The following is a 16196-nucleotide window of genomic DNA, read 5'->3' on the forward strand; positions in this document are numbered from 1 at the left end:
GACAGTTGGAACAAACAAGGAGGACTGTAATTAGGAACATCGCAGCATTTTAGCTGCCACGTACTCCGTACACTGGAGAATAATGTCACTGTAACACCGAGATAGTATAGCGTAGGCACAAAGAATGGAAGACTCAGCGAAAGTATTTCTCTTGGCGTGGGCAGGCAGGCGTCGTAAAGTCTCTAGGCAGAAAATGTAAAGAACAAATTACAGGTACCCGACGAAAGAACTGTGAAGGGGGAATATAAACGATAATGACAAGAACCCGTTATCTGGTGCAAGAAATTGCGTGCAGAAGATGAAGAAGCAATATAGAAGGGACAACAAGATGAACAGAATAGAGTAGAACAACAAATTAAAAAAAAAAAAAAAAAAAAAAAAAAAAAAGACAAAGAAGAGAAAACGATGGCGTCATCTCTTGACCAGCAGCACCGTGAGTATGTTTCTCGCAAGGCCACTGCTGAAGACATGTATCACAACATTGTCCCTGTTCTTTTGTGTTTATCTCGATATCTCTTGATTTCCCTGTTCTCCCAACATGAAAATTCGCAACAGCCCGCTGACATGATTCATGTACCGTTTCTCTCCCTTTTGCAACTTTTGCTGTCTTGGATCCCACATCTTCGCATGCTGCCTTCCGGCCCGTCGTCTCTCTCTAGTGCTGTCCGCTCCGTTCCCTCGAAGCCAGCAGCTGGGAACATTCGATACACGAGTTTCTTGGTCCGTGATGTTCAATAATAACGGCGCGTGGCTATAAAGTAGTCGTGCTGCGCTCTCAAAAATAAAGCAATACCGCGCAGCTGGATTGCCAAATCCTCGTCCATCTCGGATGGCATCATGGTTTTGTACAAGCCTCCGAAAGTCCGTCGAAGAAAGTGTGCCTTGTGCATGCAACCAAGTCAGAACCCGACTCCTCATCCGATGCAATGAAAATATTTTCCTCATCCGTCCTAGCCGTGTGCCACAATGGTATCACAGCTGTTGCTTGCTGTATTTTGTGGTCCAAATGAGTTGGAAAAAAAAAAAAAAGAGATGGTAAAAACGAAATTCCCTGTCCTCCGCAGCTCATACTTTTCAATGTGACGGTCGCCGATCGCTGTAACCGGCATCAACCTTGCCAACTGTTGAATATATCAACCCCCTCCGGTGCCCCAGTGCCACAACACGTCTTTTGGTTCTTGTCCCTCACATAATGACACACTTGCCGCAGCAGCCAGCCTCTTTCTCCCCATCTTCCATGTCCATAGGCTTGGGAGGGCCGTTTACACCAGATCCACCGCCGCTGCCAGTGGAATAGCCTTGCATTTCGCGGTTGTATCTTCGTATCTCTCTAACAATATCATAGAACGCTTTGTCGACATTGATGCGCGACTTCGCTGATGTCTCGATAAATTTGCAGTTGAAAGATCGTGCCAAAGCTTCACCCTCTGTTGTAGAAAAAAAAAAGTAACGCTCCTGTTAGTTCGAAGGTTCCAAGACATCAAGTGCAAAAGCAATGCAGCACGACGGGAAATGGGAACAAACCTTGCCTGGTCACTTCACGCTCGCCTTCGAGATCACACTTGTTGCCCACAACAACCATGGGGAAATAATCCTTGTCCTTGACTCGTAAGATCTGCTGTTGGAAAGTGGTGATTTCGTCAAAGCTTTGGCGAGACGTAATTGAGTAGACCAACAAAAAGCCCTCTCCGGTTCTCATATATTGCTCGCGCATAGCACTGTATTCTTCCTGGCCAGCAGTATCCAAGACATCGAGGAGGGCCACCTCATCGTCGATAACACACTGCTTTCGGTATGAATCTGCCGAGGATAGCTGTGTTAGTCTCCGATGGAGCCAATACCATAACGAGAGTGGCAGTAAACATAGCCTATTGTGTCGGAGCTAGAGTCGAGGGCAACACACCTTCAATTGTTGGATCATATTCGTCGACAAAATGGCTTTGAATCAATTGGATGGTTAAGCAGGATTTACCAACACCACCGCCGCCGACGACAACGAGTTTGTACTCTCTCAGAAACTAAATCGCAAGATAAGGACGTCAGTAGATTGCAAGGGGTTATTTTCGTGTGGATGTGAATACATAGAAACGAGATCCGGAAAGTCATGAACTAAGCAGGAGCCATCAGGCAGGGTAGAATGATAAATGTGCGGCAGCTGCTTGGGGGAAGGAATTGGCCGCGTCAGAATTAGATCCAGCATACCTTTGTGGACGCAGCCATTGTGGATGAATATGATGACGTCTTGTGAAGGACGGCTCGCGGGAGGATATCACAGGTCGTTTAGGGGGGTCAGCCAAAATCAGATTTGGCTTGCGCGAACAGACAAGAATGGGGAGTCGCCTGGTAAGGGGCGGTCCTGTTGCCAGAAGAAAGCGCGCAGGCAACGACGAGATTGCGAGGACGTCTGGTCGAAGAAGAATTGGTGGCGAGAAGATCGAGTAAACAAAGCAGTGCACAGCGCAGCACAGCACAGCGGCAACAGCTGGATGACAAGAGCGACAAGAGAGTTGGCGAGGCCGAAAATAGCTGGGAAAGATGAAGGACAGAGATAAACTAGGATGGAGAATCTGGAACGGGAACTGGAACTGGAACTGGAAGTGGAGGAGGGACTGGAGGATGGCGGGCGATGGACACCACCGGTTGGTGGAGGATGCTCAAAGTGGGTGCAGAAGCGTAGGAGCAGGCGAGCAAGACAGGACCAGGCTGGAGAGAAACGGGAGCAGGAGCAAGGCGAGTCCAAGTGCAAGGCAAGAAGAGCAGGCGCAAGTGCCAAGTCAACAAGGGGCAGGAGCAGCACAGCAAAGCAGGAGCAGGAGCAGGTGGTCTGGGTAGCAGTGAGTGTGGCTCACGACTCGACTCGCTCCGCAACTCAATTCGTGCCTCGAGTCCGGTCCATCACTCAAATCGACTCTGCTCAATATCGGCCAAGCCAAATCCTGGCTAATCAATCTTTGGCACCAGGGCTCTTCTCGTCTCTCGCTTCACAACCGCCTGTTCGCTTCAAACACACCACACCGTCCACTTGACCGACATGGACCGTCCCCAACTGGTGCCGGGTGCTGGCTGGGTGGTGCATGAGTGGATGCAAGTGGTGGATGGGCAACTCGAACCAGACCGGGGGAGCGGCCGGGGTCCAGGGGGAACCGTGGAGGGTGGATGTGGCCTCGACGGGAGAGAGATTGTCTTTTTCTGGTGCTCTGCGCCAGCAAACTGGTGGTGTTTTGTGCCAGACACTACTCCGTACACGGCCAGACAGTTGACACTACGAGACATTAGGAGCCTTGGGTTGAGTGTGGAAGCGCCAGGATCCATCAGAACATCGTCTGAGCCAGTCTCTTGACCGAACCACAGGCTGGCTAGTTTAGTCCGTGTGGTCGATGTTCCGAGCGTGCCAATTCGCCCTTGACTGGTTATCAGCTTTGTTGTTCCACATTTATACGATGGCAGCTTGTCTGGTGGGCTTACAACAATACTTTGGCGTTCCTGGGTTCCCCTTCCCATTTACATGGAAATCTTGTGCAGAAGCAAGCAACTCAATGGATCCAGTTAGCTCTGTAAAGTATCCTCCCTCCCCAGTTTGTGTTTCTCCTCCTCCGTCAGGGACAACCCAAATCAGACCAGCCACGGTTTGCAGAACACCGGGGTCACCAGTCCTGGACGAGGTATCCCGACCTGTGTTTGGTTCCTTGGTACCCAAGCCCTCCTTACCGTTCAAGCTACCTCACTGTACTTGTCCACCATCGGCACCCCTTCCTCGGCCGGTTGCGAAAAGCCACAGCCCCTTGTACCGGACAGTACCAGCAATGATCTGATCTCTCAATCCCATGGCCTTGTCAGAGTGGGTGCCTCATGTTCCTTCGCACAAAAACACAGGCCCCCCAGAAGCTGTCTTGGAAAGAAACCATTCTCCAGCTGTTTGGATGTATGCACAACAGACGGTCAAGCCTCAAAACGAATGCTCACTCAGTTTGCACATGCTCATCGCTGCAAGGCTGCTTTCGAGTTCACCCATCCTGTCCACCCAACAGAATAAAAAAGTTGACAAGACGGACATGGCGGCGGCACCCTCGTCTAAGGAAACGAAGGGACCATTGGAACCCAGAAGGAAGGGGCCTTGACCCTTGAGCAGTAGTGCCAATGTGGATGATATGTTTCCTAGGGTGTGGAGAACGGAGTCCGTCGCTGGGCTCAGGATTGGGTCATGGCAAACGAGAGGCTGGCGCTACAGCTTCTTTTTTGGGGCACATAAGATGGCCACTTTGACATCTTGGCTTGGGGTCCGCGCGAAATGGGGAGAATGAACGATGTTGCTGATTTGGTGCTTCAAATGCAAGCGTTTTCGTGATTGATGAATGCATGCGTGATAGACCGTAGGAAAGTCTTTCATGCATAGTGTTCCCCGCAGGCCGTACGGGCAAAACGAATTTGTGCCGTTGAAGCTGGCTCGTTTGGTTCTGCATGCGTGTGTGCCAGGGTTAGACTTGATGGTGCCACCAATACTTCACCACGTCCACACTCCTCTTTCAGTTCAACGAGGGCTTGGGGTTGCTTTTGGCGTCAGTTGTTTGCCATATCTGCCAAACCGACGCCATCAAGTCCCTGCGGCAAGCCATCTTTTGTTCATCCTGCTATTGGAGTGCGACTGGCCGGGGTCCGAAGCATCTGGCATCAATGGCCTGTGTCTCGTGCAGCGAGAAAAGAAGGGTCGGCTTTGCTGCGCTCAATACGCTGGCACTTCTCAGTGATGATATTGATGAGGGTCATCTCCGCTGGATTTTTCGCTCTCAGTCGATTGGCTTCACTCCTAGGTCTTGTGGAACGAGTGAGGGACTCATCCTGAGTAGCAGGTCAAAAGAATTCTGTGGACCTAAGGTGCCGCCTACAGCATGACTGTGATTACATTGCACGATATGTTTGTGAATGGTCCGCCACAGCCGGAAGTATCAGACGGGTTGCATGCATAAACAGTTTTGTGCGTACGGAGTACTTTGGTTGCAAATATCCGGCACCTGACAAATGCTGTGAAATTGTCGGGCCATTGAATCCAATAGGGAGGTCTGCTTATTACAAAACTACCTCGCACACTGTTAAACTTGTTGACGGTTAATGGGTCTCCCTCAGCAACTGGGGGCATGAGTTACTGGAGGTTGACCCTCTCCTTTCAAGAATTCAAGATTCGCCGGCATGTATACCATGGCTAAGCCGAATACAACTTAATCTAGCAAGAATTCAACGAATCTATAAAAAGCAAGTCGATTTCAAACAACAGAGGATAATCATACACAATGCCGAGTGCCATGTTAAAGTACGCTACATGTTCCATGTTTGGAACTACAGCTTAACTTCATACACACAACTCGATGCCTGCGTGGTTAGCTTCCACACGGGGTTGCATGTTACCTGCCAGGGAGATTACGGTACGGAGAACTATCTCTGCGAGCAGCAACGCAAGACTTGTGCTGGTGGTCCCCAGGTGCATCTTTATGATGGAGAGTAAGCACGGGAACTTCAGAAGGGCGGGGTGTCTCCATGGAACATTGAACTCTTTGGCTGGCCCCTGGTCGAAATGTGTCCATGAGTCGTCAACATCAAAGCTCAGATGCAAGTTGAACATGACAATCGCGGTGGAAACGTGGATGTAGGTACCTAGGTAGTCAAGCGCGCCCGCACCCTGTAGAGTACAGCTTTATTCGATAGTACTACTCCGAGACGATCTTCCAATCTAGCCTCCCAGAAATGCTCAAATTGACGACCAAGGTCCCAAGGCGTACGGAGTCTTTTCCGGTAGTCATCATCGATGGCGGCGCTAGAAAAACAATTATGAGCGCCATCCGGGACACTGGCGGGTTTGAAGAAGCAAAAACATACCATGCTGTCCGAATATAATGTTCCCTCATGGTACAGAGTAGTGTCAAGAGATGTTCCAGTTAGCCAGAATACCGAGACCTAAATGTCTTGCTTTGGAGGCGTCCGTTACCTTAAACCCCCGTGTCTGTGATGAGCAGTCAAGCTGTTTCCAGTCCCATCAAATCTAGGCCGTGGCGTGTGAATTCGGGCACCATGTACGTGAGTACCAACACATAGGTGCCAGATGTGGGAGTTGTATCAATTATCAGTAGATCTCAGTGATGTAGCATGATTACAAGGTTCGCTCCTGCCATCCTGTCACCTCAATGTGGGGCTACATCGCCTGGTTGGCAGGAGCCATGAAAACCGGACGAAATGGCCCAAAGAAAAACCCCCTTCGCTTTTGATGACTCTGCACTGAGTAGTTCACGACTCGAAGGTTTCCTACTCTACAACACCATTCATTTGTTCAAGGCTAGGTACGACTGCTACCAGGAACCGTTGGTTCGTGCTCAAGCTGCTCTTACAGGCCGATCGATGCGGAGCACACCAGACAAGACCACAAAGGTTGTGCAAACAATCAGAGTTCCATGCTTCTATCGACCACAGCAGTCCGCATGCACAAAGAATTGTCCTGCCATCTATCATCGCCATGGCCACGGTCGGTGTTGCCGTGATCCCATTCCCCAATGGTTCCCATTATCTTAAACCGGTGCTACCAAATTTAGATGGTGCGTGGTTCTCGGTCCTTCATCACCATGTTCCAGCCTCTGTATCTGGGTCGGTCTAATTATGCCTTCCGGTAACAGGGCATGATCGTCACGGCATGTGTACAAGTGCACCGGTATGGAGTGCCGATGACATGTGTTGGATCATGTCATGTTTGAAGCCGATTTTCGTCGTCCATCAGGCAACGAGAAGGGTGGAAAACCCACCCCATCAGTCTACATGGCCAGGCATACCAACTTTGTGCTTTGGATCAGGGAGAGAGAGACTTGCATGCGGACAACTTGATGACCAGCCAATTAGCCAATCTCGGGTGCCAGCTAGGCGCATATCGCATGCATACCCGCGCTGTGCATGCTTTCGTCTGGAGTTCTGACCTGCGTTCCGTGTTACCCCTGAGTGTGGCTGACCCCATGTCAGGCACATCTGTCACATACATCATCAGTCTGGCAGACTATTCATTCCGTGTTTTGAGCCGAGTTTGTCAAGATCGTCATCCGGTCACAGTCAGGCTGATTATTACTTGATGGCTCGCATGCATTTGCCTGTGCACATCTGCCCAAGTGGTACCTCCAGACAAGGACTGCTGACAAGCATCAAGGCAGCATCCAGACCCTGTTCAACATGCCCAACAAGCTGGGTCTAGTCATTGAATTGGACTCTGTTGTTTATGCCTTATCAAATCGAGCATGCTACCGAGGACCCGCAATGTTGGAAACATCGCGGACTCAATTATTAGTAACGGTTGGCCGGCCATGTGTCTGTAGGTTTCCTTCCTGCGTTAGGCGCCGTTGCAGGAGGGCCCTGTCAGTCGAGTAAATTGAAATTGCTCCGTACACGACGAGGGAATCACACTAAGCAGCCCATGGTTTGGCAATTTCCAACTCATGTCCTGGATGATGTCCCAACATTGGCGATGAGCACTTCTGACCTTCAGAGCTCCGTATTTGTGGAGCTCTGCAGCTACTTCAACAATGCTACATCACGCCAACCAATGTGGTCTCAATTTCCAATTCACCTGGGATACAAAATGGATTTGTGGCAGCTATCACGATCTCTTCTCGGCCCGGATACCTGATTGGGCGATTCAATCTTCATCACCATTCCCAGGAAGGGATGTGATGTCCCATGACCGCATCTCATGTCTACGCCTTGGTCTTGGTTGTTCACGCCAAGGAGGTCTGTATGGGTGGTTGTTTAATGACGGTAGGCACGCCATCGACATGATTCCCGGTCGCCAAAATTCGTACTGTTACGGCCAGTCTGCCCGATTACTCCTCCGGAAAGCTGAACAGGCACTCGGCTCCGCTGTTTCTGGTAATCTGTTTCCGACAAACACCTTGTGTAGTTGGTAATAATCGTCGGGCTGAAAGTAGAGGGGACCCTCCCAACATATCAAGAGCTGTTCCTCTAGCCAAGCCTTTGGACCTTCTAGAATGACACTCTCCACACCTTCACTTTCGAGCTTACCCCTGGCAGATCCACCACACATCCACTCATATCGGTCAGGACATGACTGGCCTCAAAAAGGGAAAGCCAGCGGATTGACACAAGGTTTTAATATTCAATCCTCATCTGCTGAAATCCAAACTGATGGAGACATCAAAGATAAAGTGGATTGCGCCTCCCGGTCAGAATTTCCAGCTGTCTCTTTCGGCCAATCAGTGCCGAGACTCAGAACCCGGGTTTGCGTCTGCAATAACTCATCATTTTGCAGCAACTACGGAGTAGACTGACGACAACCTCAGGCGCCAACCAAGCCGCAAAGGCAGCGGTAGTGGTTGTGGCATCGTCGGGTCTTTGTGAGACTTGTCGGGAGCATATATGCGTCAAGTATTAGGGCCTCCCATGGGAGTGGCTGTTGCGAGAAGCTCTCACCGATCGCCAAGGCGGTTTCTCTCTTGTCCGGCATGAGCTTCATTGCACGGCATTTGACTCCGGCCCAGACGGGCAGATTATTGCGGTATAAACCCCGCGTACGGTAGCCGTATCATAGCCAATGGTATGAATCAAATGTCTGGCGGTTATATAGAATAGCTATTTATTCATTGTCCAGACAGCATAAACCAAAAGAGGGGGGACATTCCTCCATCGCCTCTTCATCGTCGTCTCGTTATGGTTCAGTTTAGCGGGTTTAGCAGGGGCGGTTTCATGTTCGCGCTACGGCAACTTGTATCCCTCATTTCTGTACTCAGCTGGCGTCACAAAGGCATCTACCGACTTCTTTCTTGGCACCCTTCTGTGAGAGAGGCTGGTATCGGGAGGCGACTGGCCAAATCATTAGCCCAAGTTGGTCAAGATCGACGCTGTGTTTGAAGCTGGGCAGTGAAAATGGTCTTTGGCGAGGTCACACACGAGAGATTGTTGCATAGTTTTCGTCGGGCAGATCAATCTTGGTGGTTCATAGGGGGTATCGCAGCAGATAGAGGCAAGACAGTCAGGGACTGTGGCATGCCAGCATGCAAAAGAGCCGCATGTGGCGCCAGTCGGTTAATGACTGAACTGGCGGTATCGAATAATGGCACATGAGGCTAGGCTAACAATGCTCCAGCTGCGAGGACGCTATGTCAATACAGGTCAAACAACAGATAAGAGTTGCACGGCATTGTGAAGCGGCATTCAGACACCATGGCGGCGTTATTTTGAATGCACGAGGCAGCATATAAGCACTCAGGGTTTAGCTCTGTGGGAGGTCAGTTGTACAAATTACAGCTATCCATCTAGCCGTTGTTTGCTGACCAGAAACGGGCATGTATGTTTGTTTCTATTCCAACCCCTCTCCAAGTGGTACGTGATATGGTCTTTGCGGGGAGTCTACATGTATTGTTGATCTGTAGCAGCATTTACCTTCGTGTTTCTCAAAGATTATCAGCTTCGTCTTCTCGGGTAACACGACGCCCCTGAACGTTCTCCTCAACCTCAGCAACTAAACCGTCAAGGAACGCCTGATCCCTGTTCACAACGTCAGCAGGATTCAACTCGTGAAGTGAGCCTCAAAATTCCGGGCACCAGGAGCATTAGAACTGCGGCAAGGCCCTAGCCCGGCTACCCCCCCCCCCCCCCCCCCGTTTCTTGACTAGAAATTGAACAGCATTTCTGCTTACCTGCCGACGAGCGTGACCGTATTACGCTTCTTACCCCACCTGGGATAGCTTCCGACTTTGACGCCCTTGGGCCCAACCCTGGTGGCGAGATCGGTGAGATATGCCGCCACGGCACTTTCCGGCAGTGGGGTGGATATCAAGACTCTGCAAGTTCCCTTGCCTTCAGGATCGACCAGCCTAGGGAGCACAAAAGGCTTCATTCCGTCAAGTAATGCCTGGACTGTGTCACAGCGTTAGGATCCCAGTCAATGGCAGAGTATGTGTGAAGAGATAGGATGCTCGGGGCAAACTTGAACATACAGAGTGAGGGCACACCAGGCAGAATGTGAATGTTTCCGTTAACAACGGAAATAGGAACCCATAGATTGTCGGACACAAACAGGAACTGGCTATTCAAGTCTCGACTTTCGTCTGTCGGAAGTCTCACCATACGCAATTTAGCCTGTAGGGCTGGAGAGTCTGTCTCCCAGTCAAAGTTTGGTGTGAGCGTATGTGGTTTGGACAGTAGCTTCATTTTCTGGAAAGCCTCATCGTGCAACTTTAGTGGTAAGTCGAATGCTTTGGCAATAGATTGGTACGTGATGTCGTCGTGTCTGTGATATCAATGTCAGGAGTCAGGGATACGGATACTCGAAGCTGGCCCAGCCCGGAGGCTTGGGTCGAGGTGCAACAGTCACTCACGTTGGTCCAATACCGCCGCTTCACGCCGCTCAACAAGTCAATAAGAATTCTCAATATCGAACAGATTCGGTGACGTCACAACCGTCAGGTAAAAACTAACCTGGTGACGACAAAATCGTAGCGATCACTCATGCGGCGAACAGCTTCCATGATTTCGCTTTCATCGTCCTCAACGACCTCGATACGTTTCAAGCTCTACTCAGGGATTAGAACAACGGCTTGTACCTGGACGGGCACAACGACCTTACAATTCCAAGTGCAAAGCACCATTTAGCCAGATAAGCCGAATTGGTCTGCCTAGATTAGTTTACATGGCATAGGGAATCGCCGAAAACGGTTCATGACAACGAGGCTGAAGGGAAACATGTATGACGTACATCCACAGTCTGTCAAGGTCAGTATCAGAGCAAGTCCGGTTTAAAGTTGAATAACAACAGCTTGGAAATTGTGCAAATTCATACCTTTCCGCCAAGTACCTCATCTCCTATAATCAAACACGCAGCACTGTGAATCGTGCGCGTACTCCTGTCCTGAGGTGTGGCCATTCTTGAAATCGCCGATGGCCGTCGATGTGCCTGAACAAATGACCGCGATGGGGCTGTCAAATGTCTCGCTAGCTGGGATACTCGTGACAACATGGAGGTTTTGAAGTGTTGTAATCTGTGCTATGATGCTGGAGAGGGGGAGATGGAGCTGTTGAAAATAGGCATTCAATTGACCCTCCCGTCTGGTCCTCTTTGAAATAGCACCCTGCAGTCCTGCGTATATTTTGCTTGTGACCCAGGCGGCAATGGATGAGTGCCGCGGCGAGATGTGACCGTCAGTCGGACTGGGACTGGGACATGGAGGCTGATGCGGGAGTGAGTCGCGACATGGTCATGACATGTGGGGCACCAGAGGGGAGAGAGCCGACGTCTACTCGGCTTTCTTTGAGCTCCAGTCCAGTCCAGTCCACTCCATCTCATGTCTGGTTGCTGACATCTCAACATGGAGCTCTCGGTTTGGCGGGGCTGAGCTGAGCTGTGCCATCCGGTTGCATTGCTGCTGCGCAGAGCTTGGTTTGAGAAGCAACCTTCTTACGACATTGCTGCAGGCACAGACGCAAGATCTGCATATTCGCCATTTACAGCTCGTGGCATTACCTACAATCCTCCATCATGGTACAGTATTCTCGCTCTCTCCCAGAGTGTTCGCATCATGTCTTGCTAATGCTTCTTTCTTCCCCGCGCTTGACAGGCTTCCGAATCGAGATTATATACCTTCTCCGGCGAAACAAAGGACCATTTGCGCAAGTTTCGACTGAGCACATCAAGAGCCAAGGATCCCCAGGCTGTTATCTGTACGCCTGGCCCCAGACTAGCTAGTTTTGCATCCCTATCATTTGTTGCGTGCGATCGCTGACGAAAGACTGGATAGACATGATTGATAAAAATACCCATGAGATCCGACAAGCCCTTGACGATTACGACGAAGCCCGAGTGTACAAGTCTCTCGATGAGATTGGCGAGGATTTGCCTGACCACACACCGCGGTTTGTTCTTTTGAGCTACCCTCTGACAACGGTAAGTAGTCATCACCGCAACACCAGAGTCCCGAGACAGGCTAGATACGGTACCTAACGGTCATAAAGTCCGACGGACGGCTCTCAGTACCATATGTGCTGTTGTACTATCTTCCCATAACCTGCAACGCCGAAATGAGAATGCTGTACGCCGGCGCAAAGGAGTTGATGCGAAGCACAGCCGAGGCGGGCGGTGTCATTGATGTTGAGTCGGTGGAAGACCTCGAAGAAATCCCTGAAAAGTTGGCGAACAAATAATCTAGCAATAAATTACCATATCAAAATAATAATTCAATCACCCGCGATAGGATATGATGCAAAATCACATATACATGCGTTGAAGGACTTCCAATACCACCTTGCCATAAATCATTCAACTTATCGTGATTCTATTCATCAGGTAATACACTCGTCTTATCCAACCCAAGTTGATTCGCCACATTCTTCACCACCTCTTTAAACGCCAAACAGGCCGGACTGTCCGGGAATGAATCAAAGTAACTCTCTCCAAAGTCGCAGGCCATTCTAATCCTCGGATCCAGAGGCACTGCGCCGAGGAACGGAATCCCCATCTCCTCTGCTAAACCCCTCCCACCGCCGGTCGTGGGCCGGAATATTTGACTCTCGCCTTTACAGTTGGGACATACGAAGCCGCTCATGTTCTCCGCCAGTCCTAGTATTCTGATGCCCGCCTTGCGACAGAAATCAATCTCCTTCCTGACATCCAGCAACGACACTTCCTGCGGTGTAGTCACCACCACGGCACCATCAATACCACTCTCTTTCAAGAATGAATTCACACTCAGGTGCTCGTCACTCGTGCCCGGCGGCGTGTCAACCAGCAAGAAATCCAAGTCCCCCCATTCGACATCCTTGAGAAATTGCTTGATCAGCCCATTCTTCTTAGGCCCTCTCCAAATGACAGCGTCGTCTCGATTCGGCAACATGAACTGGATGCTCATTACGCCCAAATTATCCATAACCCATACCGGTGACCACCCCGATCCACTGACATGAATTGTCTCGTCCTCTACACCCATCATCTTGGGGATGCTGGGCCCACAGATGTCCGTGTCCATGATGCCCACGTTGCTGTCTGGGTTGGTCGCAAACGCATGCGCTAGGAGAGATGTGAATGTGCTTTTTCCCACGCCACCCTTTCCACTGAGCACCAGGATCTTGTGTTTGACATTTTCTAGACGCGCTGAAATTAGAGGGATGTCTGGGTCGGGGCCCTTGGGAGCTGATGCGCAGATGGCTTGGTTAGGACAGCCGGCACATGAGTCTGCTTGGCCGGCTTGTTGTGATTCTGGGCCAGGACAGTGCTCCGGCTCCGGAGCGACGAGTTGTGGTTTTTGCTTGATGGGGTTGGCAAGGACGTCGGATACGGGCTCTGGCTCCTCGAGTGATGGGGCCATCGCTGCCGTTTATTTTTGTTGTTTTGGGTGTTGTGTGTCAGTTGTGAAGGTGAAGCGGAGGAAATGGATGTTGAGATGTGCGGTTGGTGGCGATGTGGTTGAGAGGCTTAATAATGTGGGTGGTCCGATTCGGGGACTCGATCTAGCGTGGTAATACTTCCATGGCAGCAAATCTAGCTTCTATTTTGATCACTTGTAATTTCGCAACTACATGTTATAGCGATGGAACTTGTCCCTCACTATTGTAAATTGCAACAAATGGGTTAATCTGTTGTTGGAGTAGGCTGTCAAACTCATTGTTTAGGGTAGCCTTTGATGGACGGATGCTTTGGTTGATCTGCCATCACAATTGGCGGATGGATGAAAGGTGTATCCGGCTCGTGCGCGGGGCAAAGCCAGGATTTTGTGTTCAAAAAAAAAAAAATGATGGAATACTTATGAGCTTGATAACCGACGACTGGACACAATATGCTGTGAGCGGCAAAAATGCAAAAAGAGTCAAAAAGGTTCCAGAGGGAGTCGAACCCTCGCTGGCGGAATCAGAATCCGCAGTCATGACCGTTAGACCATGGAACCGATTGAAGCGGTTTGCCGCTTCCCATGGTTGGTTGAAGATTCTGTTCTTACTATGCCTTATACGGCCTGCATGTTAATGGCCCCGCGGTATGCGGCGGGGGCCTATTCTTATCGCATATCACCCCACCTAAATTTTTCTCTTGCCTACTGACGGAGTTACGACGAGAGCCGCGCCATGTCTTGGAGGGGCAATTGCAAGCGCATCTCGAGTTTTCCTATTGTCATACCTATAGCCTCTATTCTGCGACGGTAAAGTCGTCATAACACTCTTTAAAAAATGGCTGACGCTACTGTGAAAAGCTTACGGGAGACCCTTTGCTCCGAATCGACCCCGCTGGCCGTTCGATTTCGCGCCCTCTTCTCGCTGAAGCATGTTGCGAAGCATGGCGAACCCGATACTGCCCTTGCCGCTATCGAGGCTATCGCAGCCGCGTTTGCTTCGCCATCTGCCTTGCTGAAGCACGAGCTGGCTTATTGCCTGGGACAGACTGGCAACGATGCTGCGATTAAGCCCTTGCGAGATGTCCTTTCCGACTTAAACGAAGACCCGATGTGCAGACACGAAGCCGCTGAAGCGCTGGGGGCGTTTGGCAAGCCTGAGAATCTGGAAGTGCTGAAATATTTTCGGGACCGTGAAGGCGAAGAAGTTGTTGTCACTGAGACATGCGAAATTGCCATTGATCGGATAGAGTGGGAAAATTCGGAGAAGCGCAAACAAGAGAAGCTACGACAGAGGTTCGTCCTGATATCTTATACTGATTTTAATTCTCTATTGTTCCTCGCGGTCCTAACAAACAATACCTAGCGACTTCGCTTCCATTGACCCAGCGCCACCTATGCCCGAATCCGAGAAGACGGTCGAAGAGTTGGGCAAGCAGCTCATGGATACAACACAGCCTCTTTTTATGCGATACCGCGCCATGTTCGGCTTGCGCGACCTTGCTTCCCCTCCTGACTGTCCTACCGCTGTTCCTGCAGTGCTTGCCCTTGCAACAGGATTCGCCGATACTTCTGCTCTGTTTCGCCACGAAATTGCTTTCGTTTTCGGCCAGCTGTCACACCCGGCCTCTATCCCTGCTCTTACGGCGGCGTTGAGCAATTTTGAGGAAGCTAGTATGGTTCGTCACGAGGCTGCTGAAGCGCTTGGTAGTCTCGGAGACGAAGAGGGTGTCGAGGAGACTCTTAAGCGATTTCTTCACGACAAAGAAAAGGTTGTTCGAGAAAGTGTTATTGTCGCATTGGATATGGCAGAGTATGAGCAAAGTGGTAACGCCGAATATGCCCTGATACCAGAAACTGCAAGTGCTTCTGCATAAAATATAGAACGCTTTATATGAAATAAAATAGCCCCCAAAAATGAATTAACGCCATCACATTTAGTTGTTCTCATGCCATCTGTTGTACGCAAGTTAGTAGGGTGTATTGGTAAATTGGTGGGAGTGGTATAAGACGAACGAATGGCCGCATTCACAGCTGTAAATAATTGTTGAACCTTCATCGGCGCCACGAAGTTGTACGTTGGTATATGTGACTTCTTTGCGCCCACAATTGGGACATGTTTCTTCCACTGTGCTTGATGTCTGGAGCGTATGCTTCTCAACAGCTTGAACGTTTGACTGCAACTTTTGTCGCAGGAAGGACGGAAAGTCCGACGGCTTCGATTTTGTGACGATGACTGTTGAACCAGTATCTACATGAAAGTCCCTGGTTAGCTCTTGAGATATCGGATATTGGCCCTGCTACGATCTTTGCAAACCTTTGTTCCATGCGCCGCAACATTCGCACTTCAATGAATTCTTTTCTGTGCCTTTACTGGCCGGAAGAAGATTTCCGCAGTCGGTGCAAAAGACGAGAGACCCGATGGCAGCCATTGCGTCGAATTCTTGCAAATGTCTGTGGTTGTGTATATCAAATTCACGACTGCGACACCAAAGCTTTCTGGCTCAGAGAATTTTGGCTGGCGCATCTCGTCCAGCCTCAAAAAACTGCGGTCCGGCGCGATAAACTGGCTTTCTTATCTTATCGGATAAACGATAAGGCAAGGGACGGAGACGCAGGGGACAAGGAAAAACCTTCCATTGGCCGGTTGTGACATCTCAAGGACCCACATAATTGGTCAGTGATGAGAGAGCAGGAGACTCAGCGGCAGGTGTGACTGGTTACCTGGGCTTCCAATGTGTTTGGCTGTGTCGCAATGTCCCCCAGCCTTGTTCTGGACAAAAGCTTGAGCCTCATTGTCAACCTTCAATTCACTTTTGGCAAGGCATCACATCGCATTGCTAT

At 50.2% G+C, this 16196-nt stretch overlaps 7 protein-coding genes and 1 non-coding gene across 8 annotated transcripts; 2 read left to right on the forward strand and 6 right to left on the reverse strand.

The window, feature by feature from the left end:
* Positions 1-501: 501 nt before the first annotated feature.
* Positions 502-918, reverse strand: VFPPC_17649 (hypothetical protein; the record flags this gene model as incomplete). The annotated part of the gene is made up of 1 exon (XM_022429341.1): positions 502-918. The coding sequence occupies one exon, from the start codon at positions 916-918 to the stop codon at positions 502-504; it is 417 nt and encodes a 138-aa protein (XP_022285621.1).
* Positions 919-1185: 267 nt separating this feature from the next.
* Positions 1186-2220, reverse strand: VFPPC_13768 (small GTPase superfamily, Ras type; the record flags this gene model as incomplete). The annotated part of the gene is made up of 4 exons (XM_018291540.1): positions 1186-1427; positions 1525-1800; positions 1904-2018; positions 2203-2220. 4 exons carry the CDS (start codon positions 2218-2220, stop codon positions 1186-1188), a joined length of 651 nt encoding a protein of 216 aa, XP_018145847.1.
* Positions 2221-9431: 7211 nt separating this feature from the next.
* On the reverse strand, positions 9432-10903 carry VFPPC_13769 (molybdenum cofactor synthesis domain-containing protein; the record flags this gene model as incomplete). Its single annotated transcript, XM_018291541.1, has 7 exons — positions 9432-9525; positions 9678-9897; positions 9978-10270; positions 10459-10553; positions 10607-10651; positions 10736-10744; positions 10820-10903. The coding sequence occupies 7 exons, from the start codon at positions 10901-10903 to the stop codon at positions 9432-9434; spliced, it is 840 nt and encodes a 279-aa protein (XP_018145849.1).
* A 612-nt stretch (positions 10904-11515) lies between these two features.
* Positions 11516-12177, forward strand: VFPPC_13770 (actin depolymerization factor; the record flags this gene model as incomplete). The annotated part of the gene is made up of 4 exons (XM_018291542.1): positions 11516-11518; positions 11595-11697; positions 11775-11920; positions 11989-12177. 4 exons carry the CDS (start codon positions 11516-11518, stop codon positions 12175-12177), a joined length of 441 nt encoding a protein of 146 aa, XP_018145850.1.
* A 131-nt stretch (positions 12178-12308) lies between these two features.
* Positions 12309-13337, reverse strand: VFPPC_05142 (protein NBP35; the record flags this gene model as incomplete). The annotated part of the gene is made up of 1 exon (XM_018284382.1): positions 12309-13337. One exon carries the CDS (start codon positions 13335-13337, stop codon positions 12309-12311), a length of 1029 nt encoding a protein of 342 aa, XP_018145851.1.
* Positions 13338-13841: 504 nt separating this feature from the next.
* VFPPC_17270 lies at positions 13842-13913 on the reverse strand. The gene has a single exon. It is a non-coding gene; the product is annotated as a tRNA-Gln (tRNA).
* A 277-nt stretch (positions 13914-14190) lies between these two features.
* Positions 14191-15229, forward strand: VFPPC_15907 (deoxyhypusine hydroxylase; the record flags this gene model as incomplete). The annotated part of the gene is made up of 2 exons (XM_018293660.1): positions 14191-14648; positions 14719-15229. 2 exons carry the CDS (start codon positions 14191-14193, stop codon positions 15227-15229), a joined length of 969 nt encoding a protein of 322 aa, XP_018145852.1.
* Positions 15230-15699: 470 nt separating this feature from the next.
* On the reverse strand, positions 15700-15879 carry VFPPC_15908 (hypothetical protein; the record flags this gene model as incomplete). The annotated part of the gene is made up of 1 exon (XM_018293661.1): positions 15700-15879. The coding sequence occupies one exon, from the start codon at positions 15877-15879 to the stop codon at positions 15700-15702; it is 180 nt and encodes a 59-aa protein (XP_018145853.1).
* Positions 15880-16196: the final 317 nt, after the last annotated feature.

Source organism: Pochonia chlamydosporia, chromosome 3 (genome assembly GCF_001653235.2).
Source record: "Pochonia chlamydosporia 170 chromosome 3, whole genome shotgun sequence".
NCBI lineage: Eukaryota > Fungi > Ascomycota > Sordariomycetes > Hypocreales > Clavicipitaceae > Pochonia > Pochonia chlamydosporia.